At 57.1% G+C, this 14,638-nt stretch overlaps 1 protein-coding gene across 1 annotated transcript; it reads left to right on the forward strand.

Annotated features, from left to right (window-relative positions):
* The first annotated feature begins 6 nt into the window (after positions 1–6).
* SARNP (SAP domain containing ribonucleoprotein) lies at positions 7–14,408 on the forward strand. Its single transcript, XM_029958413.1, is given in 13 exon segments — positions 7–89; positions 513–612; positions 737–783; positions 1,533–1,600; positions 3,157–3,208; positions 5,030–5,062; positions 5,064–5,104; positions 5,676–5,704; positions 6,197–6,222; positions 6,609–6,677; positions 11,038–11,127; positions 12,895–12,957; positions 13,845–14,408. Coding segments are annotated over 12 exon segments (660 nt in total). The 5' UTR covers positions 7–26; the 3' UTR covers positions 12,937–12,957; positions 13,845–14,408.
* Positions 14,409–14,638: the final 230 nt, after the last annotated feature.

Below are 14,638 nucleotides of genomic sequence, written 5' to 3' on the forward strand. Positions count from 1 at the left end.
GGGGACCGGTTTGAGCGCCCGCCGCCATGGAGGGCGGCCACACCCGCTCCCTCAGGGATTGGACCCCAGCGCAGGCCAGAACCCCTGAGGTCGGGGCTCCCCGAGGCCCCGCGTGGGAGTGCAGCCGCGTGGAAGAGACCCCAGGGGGGAGTACCGGGGATGGGGGTACCGAGGACGGTCCCTGGAGAGGGTTCTCCAGCTGGTTCCCCAAGAGGGTCCTGGGGAGGTTCCCCCAGTGGGTTCCTCAGGAGGGTCCCCAAGAGGTTCCCCCAGTTGATTCTCCTGGGAGGTCCCTCCAGGAGGGGCCCAGCGATGGTTCCCCGGTGGTTTTCCCCGGGAGGGGCCCCCAGGAGGGTCCCGGGGGGTTCCCTTGGTTGGTTCCCCCAGGACGATCCCAAAGAGATTCCCTGGGAGGGTTCCCCTGGAACGTTCCTTTCCATCCCTCAGCCCCGCTTTGATCCCTGTATTTAATCCCTGTGTTTCCCGACTCACGGAAGCTTTTCCCACCGCAGCTGGCAGAGCTGAAGCAGGAATGCCTGGCCAGGGGGCTGGAGGCCAAAGGCAACAAGCAGGACCTCATCAACCGGCTCCAGGCCTACCTGGAGGAGCACGGTGGGTGCTGGGGGCCCTTCCCGAATCCCTCGGAATTCCCGCCTGGATTCCTGTGTTCTCTGGGAATCCAGAGGTTCCCTGGGGTGTTTTGCTGCTCCAATGGCTGCGTTGTTTTGTCCTCCAGCTGAAGAAGAAGCCAACGAGGAGGATGTGCTGGCAGAGGAGATAGAGGTGGATTGTTTTTCGGGATGATCCCGGGGGGATCCTGGTTTGCTGACCGGGAACAGGGCAACACCCGGGGCTGTGTGGAGTTTAAACCACTTTTGTTGACAATTTTGGTCCTAAACCAGCCAGTTTTGGTGCTGAGAGACAACTGGGATTGTCCAGAGGGTGGGATGGGGGATCCTGTCACTGGTGTGATCCCAGATTTTGGGATCCCTCGGGGTGGGGTCACTCCATGTCCAGCAGGATTCACACCTGGGGGGTTTAAGGATATTTAAGGAAAAGTCTCCCAGTGGGTGCCCGTGGATCCCGTGGGATTGAGCCCTGTTCCTACCAGGGCCAGGAAATCCATCCTGGAAAAACACTTTGTGCTAAAACACCCTCAGGAAGTGACTCTTCCCACTGTCAGGCTCCTGACAGGAGGAGTTTTCCCTCTTTTCCCATGAAATAGTTGGTGAGAAGGAGAACGGGTGCTGCTGGAGCCCCTCCTGGTCATTCCCACTCTCCTGGCCATTCCCACTCTGTTCTGGGCTGGGAATGTCACCCTCAGGTCATTCCCAACCCCTTGTGTAGCCCAGACCTGCTGGGAAGGGATTTTGGGGCTTTGGAAAAGCACAGGGAGAGTTTCCAACCCCTCCTGGGATGCGGAACACGGGAATTCCTGGGAATGTTTGGGCTGAATCGGGGGGCTGTGCCTTGGGAATCCCCCAGGAAAGGTGGCTGGGAGGTTTTTATGGATTCTCCACGTTGGTTCCCAGGAGGAAGAGCCGAAGCCGGCGGAGCCGCCCGTGAAGGTGGAAGAGGCTCCGGTGAAATCCCCCGACGTGTAAATATTGGGATTGGGATCCGCCTGGGAAATCTGGGAGCACGGGGACCATGGGCTTCACCCGACCCCGGGGGCTGTGGGATGGAAGGGGGAGCAGATCCCACGTGTTGGGGCAGGACTGGGGATCCCAGGGGGGTCTCCTGGGGGTGGGAAACGGGGGAGGTGGGTTGGAGATTCCGGGGGGTGGGAGATCCCTCACGTTTCAGTGGAGAGCCAGGAGAAGGGGGAATGGCTTCCCACTGGGAAAGGGGAGAATTGAGTGGGATATTGGGACGAAATTCCTCCCTGTGAGGGTGAGGAGGCCCTGGAACGGATTTCCCAGAGAAGCTGTGGCTGCCCCGTCCCTGGAATTGTCCCTGGCCGGGTTGGTCAGGACTTGGAGCCGCCAGGGCAGGTGGGAAGTGTGGCTGCCCATGGAATGAGGAGCTTTGCTGCCCATGGAATGAGGAGCTTTCAGCTCATTCCCATCCGGAATCCCTGGGAGGCTCCTCGGGATCTCCTGGGCAGGAGGGGGCGTCCTGGGGCCGTTCCAGCTCCATCCCAGCCCTGCTCCCATCCCATCCCAGGCGTTCCCAGCCCGGCTCCGGGGCAGAATTGCTTCCTGGGGAAGTGCCATTAAGCCATTAGGACCTTTCAGGGCATAAAATGGGGAACCTGTGCCGGGGTTGGGAACAAAGGCCGCTCATTTTCCTTAACGAGCCTGGCGTTCCCACTGTTTTATGGGAGCTGTTTGGGGGAGGAGGAGCTGCTCCTTCCCTCCTGGGACCTTCCCAACTTTGGCTCTTCCTCCTTTGTTTCCCCCCTCAAGGCCCAGCTGTGTTTTGGGAGCACAAGCCCCGGAATCCCCCCCTTCCAATCCCCCCCTTCCACCCCTTCTGTTATATTTGAAAGGGGGGGGGGGATGGTTGGGAATGGCCCAGGGAGCAGGGAATGTGCCCAGGGAGCAGGGAATGTGCCTGGGGCTGCCCCATGAACTAGAACACAACAACCCTTTGTGTTCCAGGGCCATAAAGGAATAAAACTCCCCAGGGATTCGAGGCTTTGGGCTTCCCACAGGACCTGGAGGAGCCTTGAGCTGGGCCAGGGGTTATTCCTGGAGTTCCAGTGCCCAATCCATCCTTTTCTCAGTTCCAGTGCCAATCCCTCTGGTTTTGGGGTCCCCAGGGAGTGGTTTGTCCTGCCTTCAGCAGTTCATGATCCCCCCAGTCCTGCAGGGAATGAGAGTGTGGCTGCTCCTGCTGTGATCCCACCTCACTCCCAAGGGAATTCAGGGATGCTGCAGCTCCTTTGCTGGGGGATGTTTCGTGCCCCAGATGCTCCCAAAACCTTGGTTAGAAGTTTCCCAGGCCTCATCCTTCCCTTTGGCATCAACGTTGGGCTCCAAATTTGGGGAAGATCCACAAACCTGGCTCGTGGTTCCCATTCCCACACAGACCCTTGGTTGTGTTGGGAATGTGTGGCCAGGAGGAGATTCCCAGGCCCTTTCCCACCAGGACATGTCTCTGGAACCCACAGGAGCTGCTCTCACTGGTTTCTCTCTTTCCCAACACCCCCAGGATCACGGAGAAGAAGGTGGTGAAGATCACATCTGAGATATCCCAGATGGAGGTGAGATTCCTGCTGCTGCATCCGAGGGGATTCCCCTTGCCCCTTCCTTCTGGGGGCTGCTGAGGCAGGATCAGTGTTTCCAAGGGAAAGCTGCTTTATTTCTGTGGGTTGGTTTTGCATTTCCCGTTCCTGGGAGTGTCCCAGGCCGGGTTGGAGCCCCCTGGGATGGTGGGAGGTGTCCCTGCCCGTGGCAGGGGGTGGATGGGATGAGCTTTCCTGTCCCTCCTGAGCCATTCTGTGGTTCCCTGATGTCCTTTGCCCCCCTCTCCCTGTGTTTGTGCTCCCTGAAAACCCTCAGTGCCGCCGATTCCTCTGGGAAAGCTCTGAGTTTCAGGAATCTGCTTGTGCTTCTCTAATCCCCCCTTAATTTCGTTGGCTCCTGAGGCAGAAATCCCTGTGAAAACACGGTTCCTGCTGTTTGCAGCCACTCCAGGGTTTAATCTGCTGTTTGGGACACGCTGATTTCCACAGCAACGGGAGCGATGGCGCAGGAGGGGGATTGTGACCTTGGAGAGGCAGGAACAGGGCCCGGGGGGCTGGGGCAGATCCTGGAGGGAACTGCTGCAGCTCGTCCTCCTGCTCTTTGTTTTTCCCAAATTCTGCAGGATTTCTCCCAGAAAATCCCCTCTTTCTTCAGTGGTTGTTTAGTGTGAGTTTGGTGGGTCTCGACCAAGTGCTGTTGGGGTGGTTTTGAGGGCAAAGGGAGTTATTTAGAGGTGTAAATGTATGTATTTCCATAAACACAGGTGAGCAAGGGAGACAAATCCCTGGGGCAAATAATTGGGAATTGGGAGCACAGCCTGGAATTCTGTCATTTGCTGTGGATCTGGGAGGGCGTGAGGGGCTTCCCAGTGCCAGAGGGGAAGGTTGGGTGGAATATCAGGGAAGAATTCCTCAGGTATCCTTCAGGATGCATAAAGGGATAAGGGAACAAGGTTTGACCCGAGTGGTGCCTTTTTCCACCTCTGTTTTCCCTCCTCTGCTGAGTTCCAACTCCTCAGTCCCGGGAGGGGCCCAAGTGCTGCTCCCAGTCCAGCTTTTCCAAACATTTATGTTTTGGAGCAGATGTTTATGATGCTCCTCGCTGTGCCCTTGGCTCCGCTCAGTGTTTCCATTAAATATTCCCTGTTTTTGTAACCTCCAAAACACCCCACGCAGCGTAAGAATCAGATATTAATCATTTCCCGGGGGCTTTTGGGGGGATTTAAGTCCTTGGAAGTGCAAACCTTTGCATTCCTGATGATCCCAGGGTTTTCCCTCTGCTCTGAGCCAGAGAGTGGCCGAGTTGTAGCTGGAATTCACCTGGAATTTCTCCACTGGTGGCAAAGTGCTCATGGATGGGGCCTGGCTCCCGGGAAGGGGCTTGTTCCAAAGAAACAAATTCTCTGGAAAAAACACCTCCATCATTTTTTTTTTTGAGCACATTTCCTTGGATTTTTGCTGGGGGGGAAGGGAGGGAGGTGTTGGCCCCTGGAGCTGGTGGTACCTCCAGGAGGGATGTTGGCTGTTCCCAGCCAGGAGCCCCTTCCCTGGCTCAGGAATTCCTTGGGATGCCATCCCAAAATTGTCACCTGTCTCTGCTCCCTGCTCCTGTTTCCTCCCTGAGTGATGAGGGACCTTTTCCATTGGGTTTTCCTGGAGTTTGGGGTCGGGGGCGTCCGGAGCCCGTCGGTCGCACGAGGTGCCAGCGGCTCCTTCTCCCTCGGGTCCAGGGGGGAGTTTTCCCTTCCCGTGGCTGTTGGGATCTGCCACTGCACTGCCCCACCTGCCAGCTCCTCCTGCCCCCTCACCAACCTGCCGTCCCGTCCCTGTCCTTTCCAGCGATGCAGGAAACGGGCCGAGCGTTTCAACGTCCTGCGTCAGCCTCGAGAGCAAGAAGGCTGCTCGGGCAGCACGGTGAGGGGGCTGGGGAGTGGGGGCTGGGGAGTGAGGGGGGCTGGGGCAGTGAGGGGGCTGGGGAGCTGAGGGGGGCTGGGGAGGGGGGGATTGGGGGATGAGAGGGGCTGGGGGGAGTGAGGGGGGCAGTGCAGGGGGACTCGGGGGAGGTGAGGGGGTCTGGGGGGAGTGAGGGGCTGGGGGAAGTGAGGGGGCTGGGGGAATGAGGGGCGGCTGGAATGGATTTCCCATCCCTGGGAGTGACCTGGGATAGTGAGAGGCAGAGCTGGATGGACTTTAAGCTCCCAACCCAACCCACTCCATGATTCTTCCCTGGGAGAAGCCTCTCCAGGGGCCTCTGTGTGCAGGGGTGGGACAATGACCCTGGAAGGGTCTGGAAAACCAGGGGGAGAACAGGTTTGCTGGAGGGTTTGGGATTTGGGCTTGGAGAAGGTGGGAGCTGCTGCAGGAATTCCACAGGCTGGGAATGTTCCAGCTCATCCTGCCCCCAGACCAGGGAGAATCCTTGGAAGGGGAGTTCTCCAGGGCTGGACATTCCCATCAGTGACTCCCCCTTGTTCACCCTCCACAGGTTTGGTTTGGCCACAGCTCCCACGAAAGGTGAGGGGCAGCAGAACCAACCCCTGGAATGACCTTCCTGCAAATATTTACTCCTTGTAGGGGGTGGGAAAGGCTGGCGGGACAACCCTTGTTTTCTCTTTTCCTGGAGCTCCAGGTGGGAATTGTGGAGTTGGAATCCTGTGGAATCAGGAGGAAAAGGGCACGGGTTGTCACTTGGGGGTTGGATTTTCCCAGTGTCTCTCACTCCAAGCCCAACTGGGAGGCACAGCCGGGTTTTCCTTGGCATTCCTTGGTCCTTCCAAACATCTGTGGCTTCCTAAAATGCCACATTCCACTCCTGGAGCTGCTGGAGAGGTGGGATGGGGGTGGGTTTGAGGGTGGAGGACTGCTTTGAAGGTGAAAATGGAATTGGGAGTGAGCAGGGATGGAAAGTGGGAAGAATGGGGTGGGAATTCTCATCTCCTTGGAGATAAAATCCTACTCCAGTGCTGTTCCCTAACTGGGAATTCTCTCTCTTCCCTCTTCTCTCAGGCCTCTCTGCAGACAGCAAACCCACGGTAAGAAAAGCTTCATTCCACTGGAATTTTGGGTGGGAACACAATCCAAGTGGTTCCTGCAGGAGGGGGGGTTGTGGTTCCCCTGTGCAGGGCTCTGCCAGGGAAGGTTTGTCCTAAAAATCTGGGCTCCTTAGGGGGGATTTATTTAGGGATAACAGTGCCCAGTATCTCTGGGAAACCTTGGGAAGCTGCTGGGTTTGGAAGGGGGTGGTGCAGCTTCCCAACCCTGGGGCAGCCCGGGAGCAGAGCTGGTTTTCAGGAGTCCTGGCAGTTTTCCCAGAGGCCCTTAATTGTCCATGTGAGGATGAGGCTGATCCCTGTCCCTGAAACCCGAGGGACAGGGATGGAAAAAACAAACCACGGAAATTGTTTCCTGCTTCTTGTAGATAAACATGGATAAACTAAAGGAAAGGGCTCAGAGGTTTGGGTTGAATGTCTCCTCACTCTCCAAAAAGGTAAGGACATTCCAGGACACTCTTCCCACCTCGGGATTATCCCAGTGCTCCAATCCCACCATCCCTGTCTGAGGTTTTACATCCCGTTCCCGAGCCCTGTCAACACCATTTCCCTCCCCTTCCCCTCTGTTTGTTTGTGCTGGGACTCCACGTGGTTTTCCAGGAGTTACAGCTCCCGAGGGTTTGGAATTTTAAGGTTGTTCATCCAGTTTTAAGTGGGAAGAGCCCCAATGATCCAGGGGGTTCAGCTCCCACCGTGTCCATGCAGGTCCCTGCCTGGCAGGAGCCAGGTCAGCCCAGACCTGGAGCTCTGGAGAGAAGGTTCCAGTGGGAAGTAACCCTTGGAAGTACAACAGATGTGTTGGGGATGGATTTGGCCTCGGAGCTGTTGGTTTTTCCAGGGGGAAATGGGCACAAACTTCTGAGCTCCTTGTACTGGACCTTGTAGGATCTGCTGGAGGGGCAGGGGACGGAGCTGGGGGATGGATTTGGGATCTGTGCCCAGCTCAGGAATGGAGCTGGGGTCTGTGTCCAGCTCCAGGGTGGGATTTGAGGGAGCTGAGTGTACTGGGAATGGAAAACAACTGGAGCCATAATTCCATGATTTTCCTTTCCCTGGCTGCAAGTTTTCCATGTCCCATCCCAGTGCTGTGGCCACGGGAAGTGCCAGGAGCCTCAGGAATGACCCTGGTTGGACCCCAGCGTGTCCCTTCCGTGGAAAAGTCCCAACTGCCTGTGCTGGGACAGGTTAATTTTTACCCCTCGTGGCTTCAGCTGAATTCTGCTTTAATTCCAGTTGACAAGAACATGTTTTCCGTGGAGCAGACCCTGGCCTGGATCAGCCGGGGGGGACCAGGGCTCAGTGGAGCAGCAGAAAGTCTCTGTGTGTCCAAACCAGCAAATGAGGCAGAGAAAACAATTCCTTTAATTGTTTGGCTTCCAGGAGCTCGGAGCAGCAGCCTGAGGAGGAATATCCTTCTCCTGGATAATCCCTGTGCCTGCAGCCTTTCCAAACCACCCCTGGCAGCCTGGGCCAGGAGCTGTTTTGGCCCCCAAGGAAGCCAAGGGTGGTGATGGGGGGGGATGCTGGCAGAGGAAAAGGAAAAGGATTGGTGGGATGTTCCAGGAGACCAGTTCCTGTGGATCAGAGAGGTGGGATTGGCCTCAGTGGAGGGTTTGTTGTTGGGAAATTCTGATTTCTGGCACTTTGCAGAGGTGGCTCTGCCCTTGTAGGAAAGGCCCCGTTGGGACAGGTGGAGGAGCAGCAACAGCTCCACTTTGGCCTCCCCCTCATCCCCCTTTCCCTCAGGATGATCCATCCAGGCTCTTCCCTCTCCCCAGAGCCCTTCCAGGCCTCCCCTCCCTGTGTCACTTCCCAAACAAGGGTTTGGGGCACTCCTGGGCTCCAGGAGAGCTCTGGGAGTGGCCAGGACTCCTTCCCGGCCTCCCTGACCTCCCTCTCCCACTCAGCTGGTCCTTCCTTGGGCCCCGCTGGGAAACAGGACTTGGCTTTTGTCTGGAACACAAATACATCCCCCCTCCCCCTCTATTATGGTTCCATCAATGATGTCATTATGTCCCATTCAGGGGCTCCTGGACCCGTTGGCTGCAGGAATTTGGAGGAGAATGGCAGGGCCTGCTCCTGCTCCAGCCCTTCCCCAGCCTGGGGGAACAAACCCACCTTCCCTTCCCTGGGGGAGAAACGAAAACAGCCCGAAAATTCCCCTGTGGAAAGTGGGGAGGGAGCACAGGGGATCTCTCCTTCCCAAACTCCTGCAGTTCTGGGAGGAATCCCCTCCTTCCCAAATTCCTGGAGTTCTGGGAGGAATCCCCTCCTTCCCAGCAATTCCTTTTAATTCCCAGCTTCAGCTGCTCCTTCTGTTCTCGGGACACTCGATGGTTTCACTTCCCTTGTCCCTGGGATGTTGCTCCCAGTGGTTTTTGTGGGATGTTGCTCCGAGTGGTTTCTGGGGGATGTTCTGACTCCCTGATTTTCACTCAGCCATCCCAAATCTGTTTCCAAAGTGTGCTCCCTGTTTTCAGGCTGGATGTGGGAATCCATCCCTGCCTGGTGGGAGAACCCACCCGGAAGGTCCCATGACCTCCAGTTTGCCCAGTTCCACAGTTCCCAGGTCACAGGGGACTCTCCTCCAATCCTTCCCCTTCCTGAGCTGGGAATTTGGGACTGGGAGAGCCTCAAACACGGGAATGACGTTGGAGGTGCCTTGGGGGTGCGAAGAGATGAAAAGCCCCTTTTGCCTCCTGGAATTGGCCTCGTTCCTGAGGCATCATTTGCCTCATCCCTGACGTGGGAGGGCAGGAATTCCTTCCCATGTGCTCTTAGCACATGGATGTGACTTTCTGCTCCTCCTCCTCCCCCCAGTCCCCTTTGGAGCGAGCACAAACTCCCAGCTGTGACAGCCAGGAGGGCTTTCCATGGGAAAACCTCTGGGACAGGCTGGGAGCTGGTTCATGGGAAGAGAAGGTTCCATGGATGCCTTAGAGCCCCTTCCAGTGCCTGAAGGGGCTCCAGGAGAGCTGGAGAGGGACTTGGGACAAGACATGGAGTGGCAGGACGATGGGGAACAGCTTCCCACTGTAAACCAGGACATTTGGGTGGGATTTGGGGAAGGGATTCCTCCCTGTGAGGGTGGTGAGATGCTGGCACAGTGTAAAGAAAGAACTAGAGCTGGATGTTCTGCCTTCCCACCCTGTCTTCCAAGTTTCTTTGGGAGACAGGATGAGGAATGAGCTTGTGGTTGCCCGTTTCCTGTGTCAGAAAACCTTCCTGGGACAGTTATCTGTGTTTGATGTTTCTGAGCTGATCCAAAGCCTTTGGAGCCGCTTTTGTCGGAGCTGGGCTGTCCCAGATCCAGGGCTGAGGGTCCTTGGGACACTGGGGGGACTTGGTTGTCTGTTCCTGCTGCTCATCCAGGCGGAATCCTCGTGTTATTTGGGGGAGAGGCCGTGCCTGGCTCGGTCCTGCTGCCACCAGCCCCAGATCTGGGCTGGAATCCCAAATCCTTGGAGCTGGAGGAGCTGTGGGAGGAAAGGGGCAGCTTGGAATGAGCGACTGGAGCCGGAGAAGTGGCTCATCCCACATTTATCGTGGAACCAGGTCGTTCATCCCCTGGGAGGGGCCAGGCAGCAGCCTGGGGCCACCAGCCTTGGAGACAGGAGGGTCCCCTTGGTGCCTGGAGCTCTGGGATTCAGGTTGGACACCCAGGCCAGGAGGGAGCCCTTGGAGAGGGGGCAGATCCCGAGGCAGATTCCCGTGGCACTGGAATGTCGTTGCCACCAGCAGGCCTGGGATCCTCCCCTGAAATCAGGGCTCAAAATGAACACTTTGGGATCAAATGCAGCACAAATCCGTGGACAGAGTTGAGTGACTTGTTGGGATTCCCAATCCTGGGGATCCCGTTCCCAGATCCCAGGGAAGGCTTTGTCTCCAAGGCTTGGAATTCCTCTTGAAACTTTTTTTCCCTCTTCTTCCCATTCTTTTAGAGAAGTGGGAGAGCAAAGGGAACAAAAATTGGAACAGGGAGCTTGGAAAATGGATGTGAGGGGCTGCCAGCGGGGTCAGCTTTCCCTGGATTTGGCAGGGCCGGGATTGATGGATGTGGCCGGGGGGGCTCGGGGTCATTTTCCTCAGCTGGATTTCAGCACCCCATGAATCAAGCCCTGGCAGGGGAACAGCTTGGGCTGGAGGGGAGTTCAGCGGGCGCGTGGAGGGGGGTCAGGGAGCGGGATCGTTATCCCAGGATTGATTTAGGGAAGGGGCCTCCCGAGAAATAAATCACCGGGATCCTGGGGCTGGGGGGAGGAAGGCACGGAATGTTGTGGTGCCAAAGTGGATCTGGGGACCCCCTGCTCAGGGAATGGAACCCCCTGGGAGTGGGGGTGGGATCTGGGAGCTGTTCCTTTGGATGTCACCAGAGGGTTTAATCCAAGGAGGAAGTGGAGGGTGTGGAGCAGCTCTGCTGGGAACTGGGGGGGTCATGGAGAAGGGAAGGCTCCAGGGAGCCCCTTCCAGTGCCTAAAGGGGCTCCAGGAGAACTGGAGAGGGACTTGGGACAAGGGATGGAGGGACAGGACACAGGGAACGGCTTCCCACTGTCAGAGGGCAGGGTTAGATGGGATTCTGGGAAGGAATTCCTCCCTGTGAGGGCGATGGGGCCCTGGAATGCATTTCCCAGAGAAGCTGTGGCTGCCCATCCCTGGAAGTGTCCACGGTCAAGTTGGAGCAGCCTGGGCTAGTGGAAGGTGTTCCTGCCCCAGACAGGTGTAATGGGATGAGGAGGGATGGGAGGAACACTCCTGGGAATTCCCAGACAGTGAACCCCATCCCTTCCCTGTGCAGAGCGAGGAGGACGAGAAGCTGAAGAAGAGGAAGGAGCGGTTTGGGATCGTCACAAGTTCGGCCGGGGCTGGAGCCACAGAGGACACAGAGGTAAAGAACCCTCCTGCCAGGGGATGGGGAGCAGGGAGGGGAGCAGGGAGAGTCCTGGGACCTCTGAGATCCAGGGACCCCTCAGGGCCTCGGGGGCTGAGCCCCGACCGAGGGCTGTGCTCCCCCACCACCTCCCCTTCCCCCGCCTCCCAGCCCGGGGGGCTTTTCCAAGGAAAAGGGTTTCCCAAGGGAGAGGTTTCAGTCAATGCCCACCTCAAATCCAAGCACAAGGACAGATTTCTGCTCCCAGATGTCCCTGCTTGGCCCAGGGCTGGGGGAGCCCTGGGAAGTCAGTGGGAGCTGATTCTCCGGGAAGGAGAAGGGGGCACAGGCAGCCCCTGTGGACCCCACGGGATGGGGTTTCCATGGATCCATGCTGGGAACAGGCTGCTCCAGAGCTCTCTGAGCCTCCTCCCCTGGCAGGACATCACAGATGCTTCCAGAAGGAGCATCCCCACCCTGATCCCCCTCCCCTCCCTGGGGCTGATCCTCGTCCTCGTCACTCCCTGGGCCCCGGCAGCTCCTGGACCCTCTGCTATTGTTGCTCTTCATCCATAAATCCCGGGAGGCTGCAGGATATAATGAGGATTGGGATGCTGACCCTGTTTCCAGTGCTTTGTTGTGGCCTCAGCGGTTCTGGCCCATCTTTTAAATTTATCACCTCCTCGGGGCAATTTTGGTCCCTTTTATTGTGCTTTGACGCTTCTCCTTCAAGTAATTCCAACCCCGGGCTCCAGGCTGGAATGATTTGAAGGTGGCTCCTGCCTGAAGCAGGTGGGCAGTGCCCTGCACACCTAAATGCCACCAAAACGTGGGATTTGGGGACCCTCTCTGGGGACAAAGGGACCCCCCCAGGGTGGGGGGTGCTGGGTGAGCACACCAGGATTTGGGTACAGCTAAACCAGGCAGCTCCAGTTTGCCTCGTGTGAGAAATTGTGGTCCCCTCCAGGTGGGGTTTAGGGGCTGTTTTTCAGGGCTGAGTGGTTTTGGGGGGTTTCTTCCCCAGGGGGTGAAGCAGGAGCTCCGTTCCCGGCGGGGCAGGGGGAGCGTGAGGCTTTTCCGTCGGGTCACCCGGAGACTGTGCTGGAACAAAAAGGGCTTTTTACTGGCATTGTGTGCACTCAAATGCACCTTTCCCTGGAGATCCTGGGCTGGGGGCTTCTGCTGCCCCCCGGGCTATTTATCCTGCTAAAAATTAAGATTTATACGCCCCTCGTGGAGCGGCTTAAAGGGGAATCGGCCGCGTATTTAATGTGTCCCTCTCACCTTCCCCATGAATAGAGCAGAGTTCACCCTTTGCCCTTTTCCATTTCCCACCTCCCCACTCCCTGCCAGCGTTTCAGGCCCCTGAAGTCACCATTGTTCCTGGCTCAGCCCCTTTTGTGGCTCCTTCCCACTGTATTCCGGGCACTGTATGTTCCTGTTCCTGGGTTTGGGGATCTCTCTGGGGTTTGGGGCTCTTTGTGGGTTGGGTCCCTCTGTTTTGAGGCTCTTTTTTCGTTTGGGGCTCTGTGTTTTGGGGCTCTTTTTGTCATTTGGGTCTCTCAGTTCTTGGGCTCTTTGTGGTTTGGGTCTCTCTGTTTTGGGGCTCTTTGTGTTGGGAAAAACTCCATCTCTCCCTCTCTGTGGGAGCAGGATTTGGAGTCTCTGCTTCCCAACCGTGTTCCCCAGGCTGGATTTTGAACCAGTTCTCCCTCAGGTTCTTTATGAGATTTTAAATAACTCATTTATTGGATTTATTAATTTTCCTTGTCATTCCCTTTCCAGGCAAAGAAGAGGAAAAGAGCAGAACGGTTTGGGATCGTGTGAGGCCGTCCTGGAGCTCCTGCCGTGGGTTCCTCCTCCTCCTCCTCCTGCTCCTCCCTCCCCACTTCCCACTCCCACACTTTTCCAAAGGTTTTAGTGACAGTACACAGGGAATTCCCCTGGAGTTGGATGATTGTGCTACTTACATTTGATGGTTTTTTTTCAAATGGCCAAGTTTAGAAATGAGGAAAAACGGAGCAAAAAGAAGCAGCTGGTTTTGGTGCCACCCCAGCCCCACATTCCAGGGGTTTCCCAGTGTTTGGGGGGTCACAGCAGCAGCTCCTGATCCTTCCCAGTGCTCCAGGAATCCCTGTGGCCATGGCACAGCTGGGACAAGGACAGGCCCCACTCCCCCGAGGGGACAATGACACAAGTCCTGCTCAGTCTCTGCTGCCTCTGACAATGTCAGGGAAGGATTTTCCCAAATCCATCCTCACATCTTTCCCAGAATGTGGTGGCCCAGGGCATTCCCACGACCTTCCCTGCAAGAGCTGCCAGAGGCAGAATTGCCCATGAACCCCAGATCAGGTGATTTCTCCCCAAACCAGGAGCGTTGCCCTGGGATCCCTGTGTTGGACGTGGATGTTCCTGGAGGATGTGCAGGAATGTGGCTCTTCCCGCTGCCACAACATCCCATTTTTGGTGAAATTATGGAAAAATCCACGGCCAAAACACACCAAAGGTGCTGCTGGTGAAGCCTTTCTGGCTCCCTCAGCTTTGGCACCTTGGATTTGGGGGATTCAGGGAGCAGCTCCCAGGGGGAAGCTCAGGATCCCCAATCCCATGGGATTGGCAGGGGGTGCCCAGGCCCCCTTCCCCTTCTCCTTCCCAGAGAATCAGCTCCTGCTGCCTTCCCAGAGCTCCCAGAGCAGGAATGTGTCTGTAAGCAGGAATGTCTGCTTGGATTTCAGGTGGGCATTGACCGAAACCCTTCCCCTGGTGAAGACTCGACGTCCCAGGATTGTTGTTCCCCCGGGATCCTCAGCCCGGAGCGCTGGGGAGGCCGTTGGGAGCAGCAGGGACGTCCCACCCCGGGCATTCCAGGGCTCCCACCCCAGTAACAAGCAATAGTTCTACTTTTTGTAACGTGGAAAGTCTTCAAAAATGCTTCTGTTCCCTGAGCGTTTCGAGGCCTCCAGGAAATCCCTGGGATGTTCCTTCCCTTCCCCAAAGGGAGCTGAAAGCCACAGGATCCAGGTGACACCACAGGATCCAGGTGACACCACAGGATCCAGGTGACACCCTGTGTCCTTGGCTGAGCCCCAACTCTGTTGCTCCTCCCCGTTCCCTGTGCTCCCGTTATCCCAGTGTTTTGGTCCATGTTTGGGATTTCTCCTCTGTTTTCTGTTTGCCTCGTGGTTCCCCCGCTGGTTGTTGGCTCGGAAGGGTTTGTGGTGCCAGGGCAGGGAAGGGTTTGTGGTGCCAGGGCAGAGGTTCCCTCCTCGCTTTCATAATAAAACTCCTTCTCCAAGGCACTCCTGGGCTCCTGGGTTGGGACTGGGGCTGGAGCTGTGCAGGAACCCCCCGAAATTCCCGTCCTTACCCAGGGCTGGGTGTCCCTGGCATTACCCAGGATGTTCCATGGCCAAATTCCTGTCCCTCTGGCCTCCAGATGTGGATCTCCTCCCTCTCCGGAGCAGGGAATGGGGACACGGATGTCACCCAGGGCAGGGCTGTTCCCCTCCCCTCCTCACCGGGATTTTGG

This window comes from Manacus vitellinus, unplaced genomic scaffold (assembly GCF_001715985.3).
Source record: "Manacus vitellinus isolate BGI_N305 unplaced genomic scaffold, ASM171598v3 scaffold_150_pilon, whole genome shotgun sequence".
NCBI classification, from domain to species: Eukaryota; Metazoa; Chordata; class Aves; order Passeriformes; family Pipridae; genus Manacus; species Manacus vitellinus.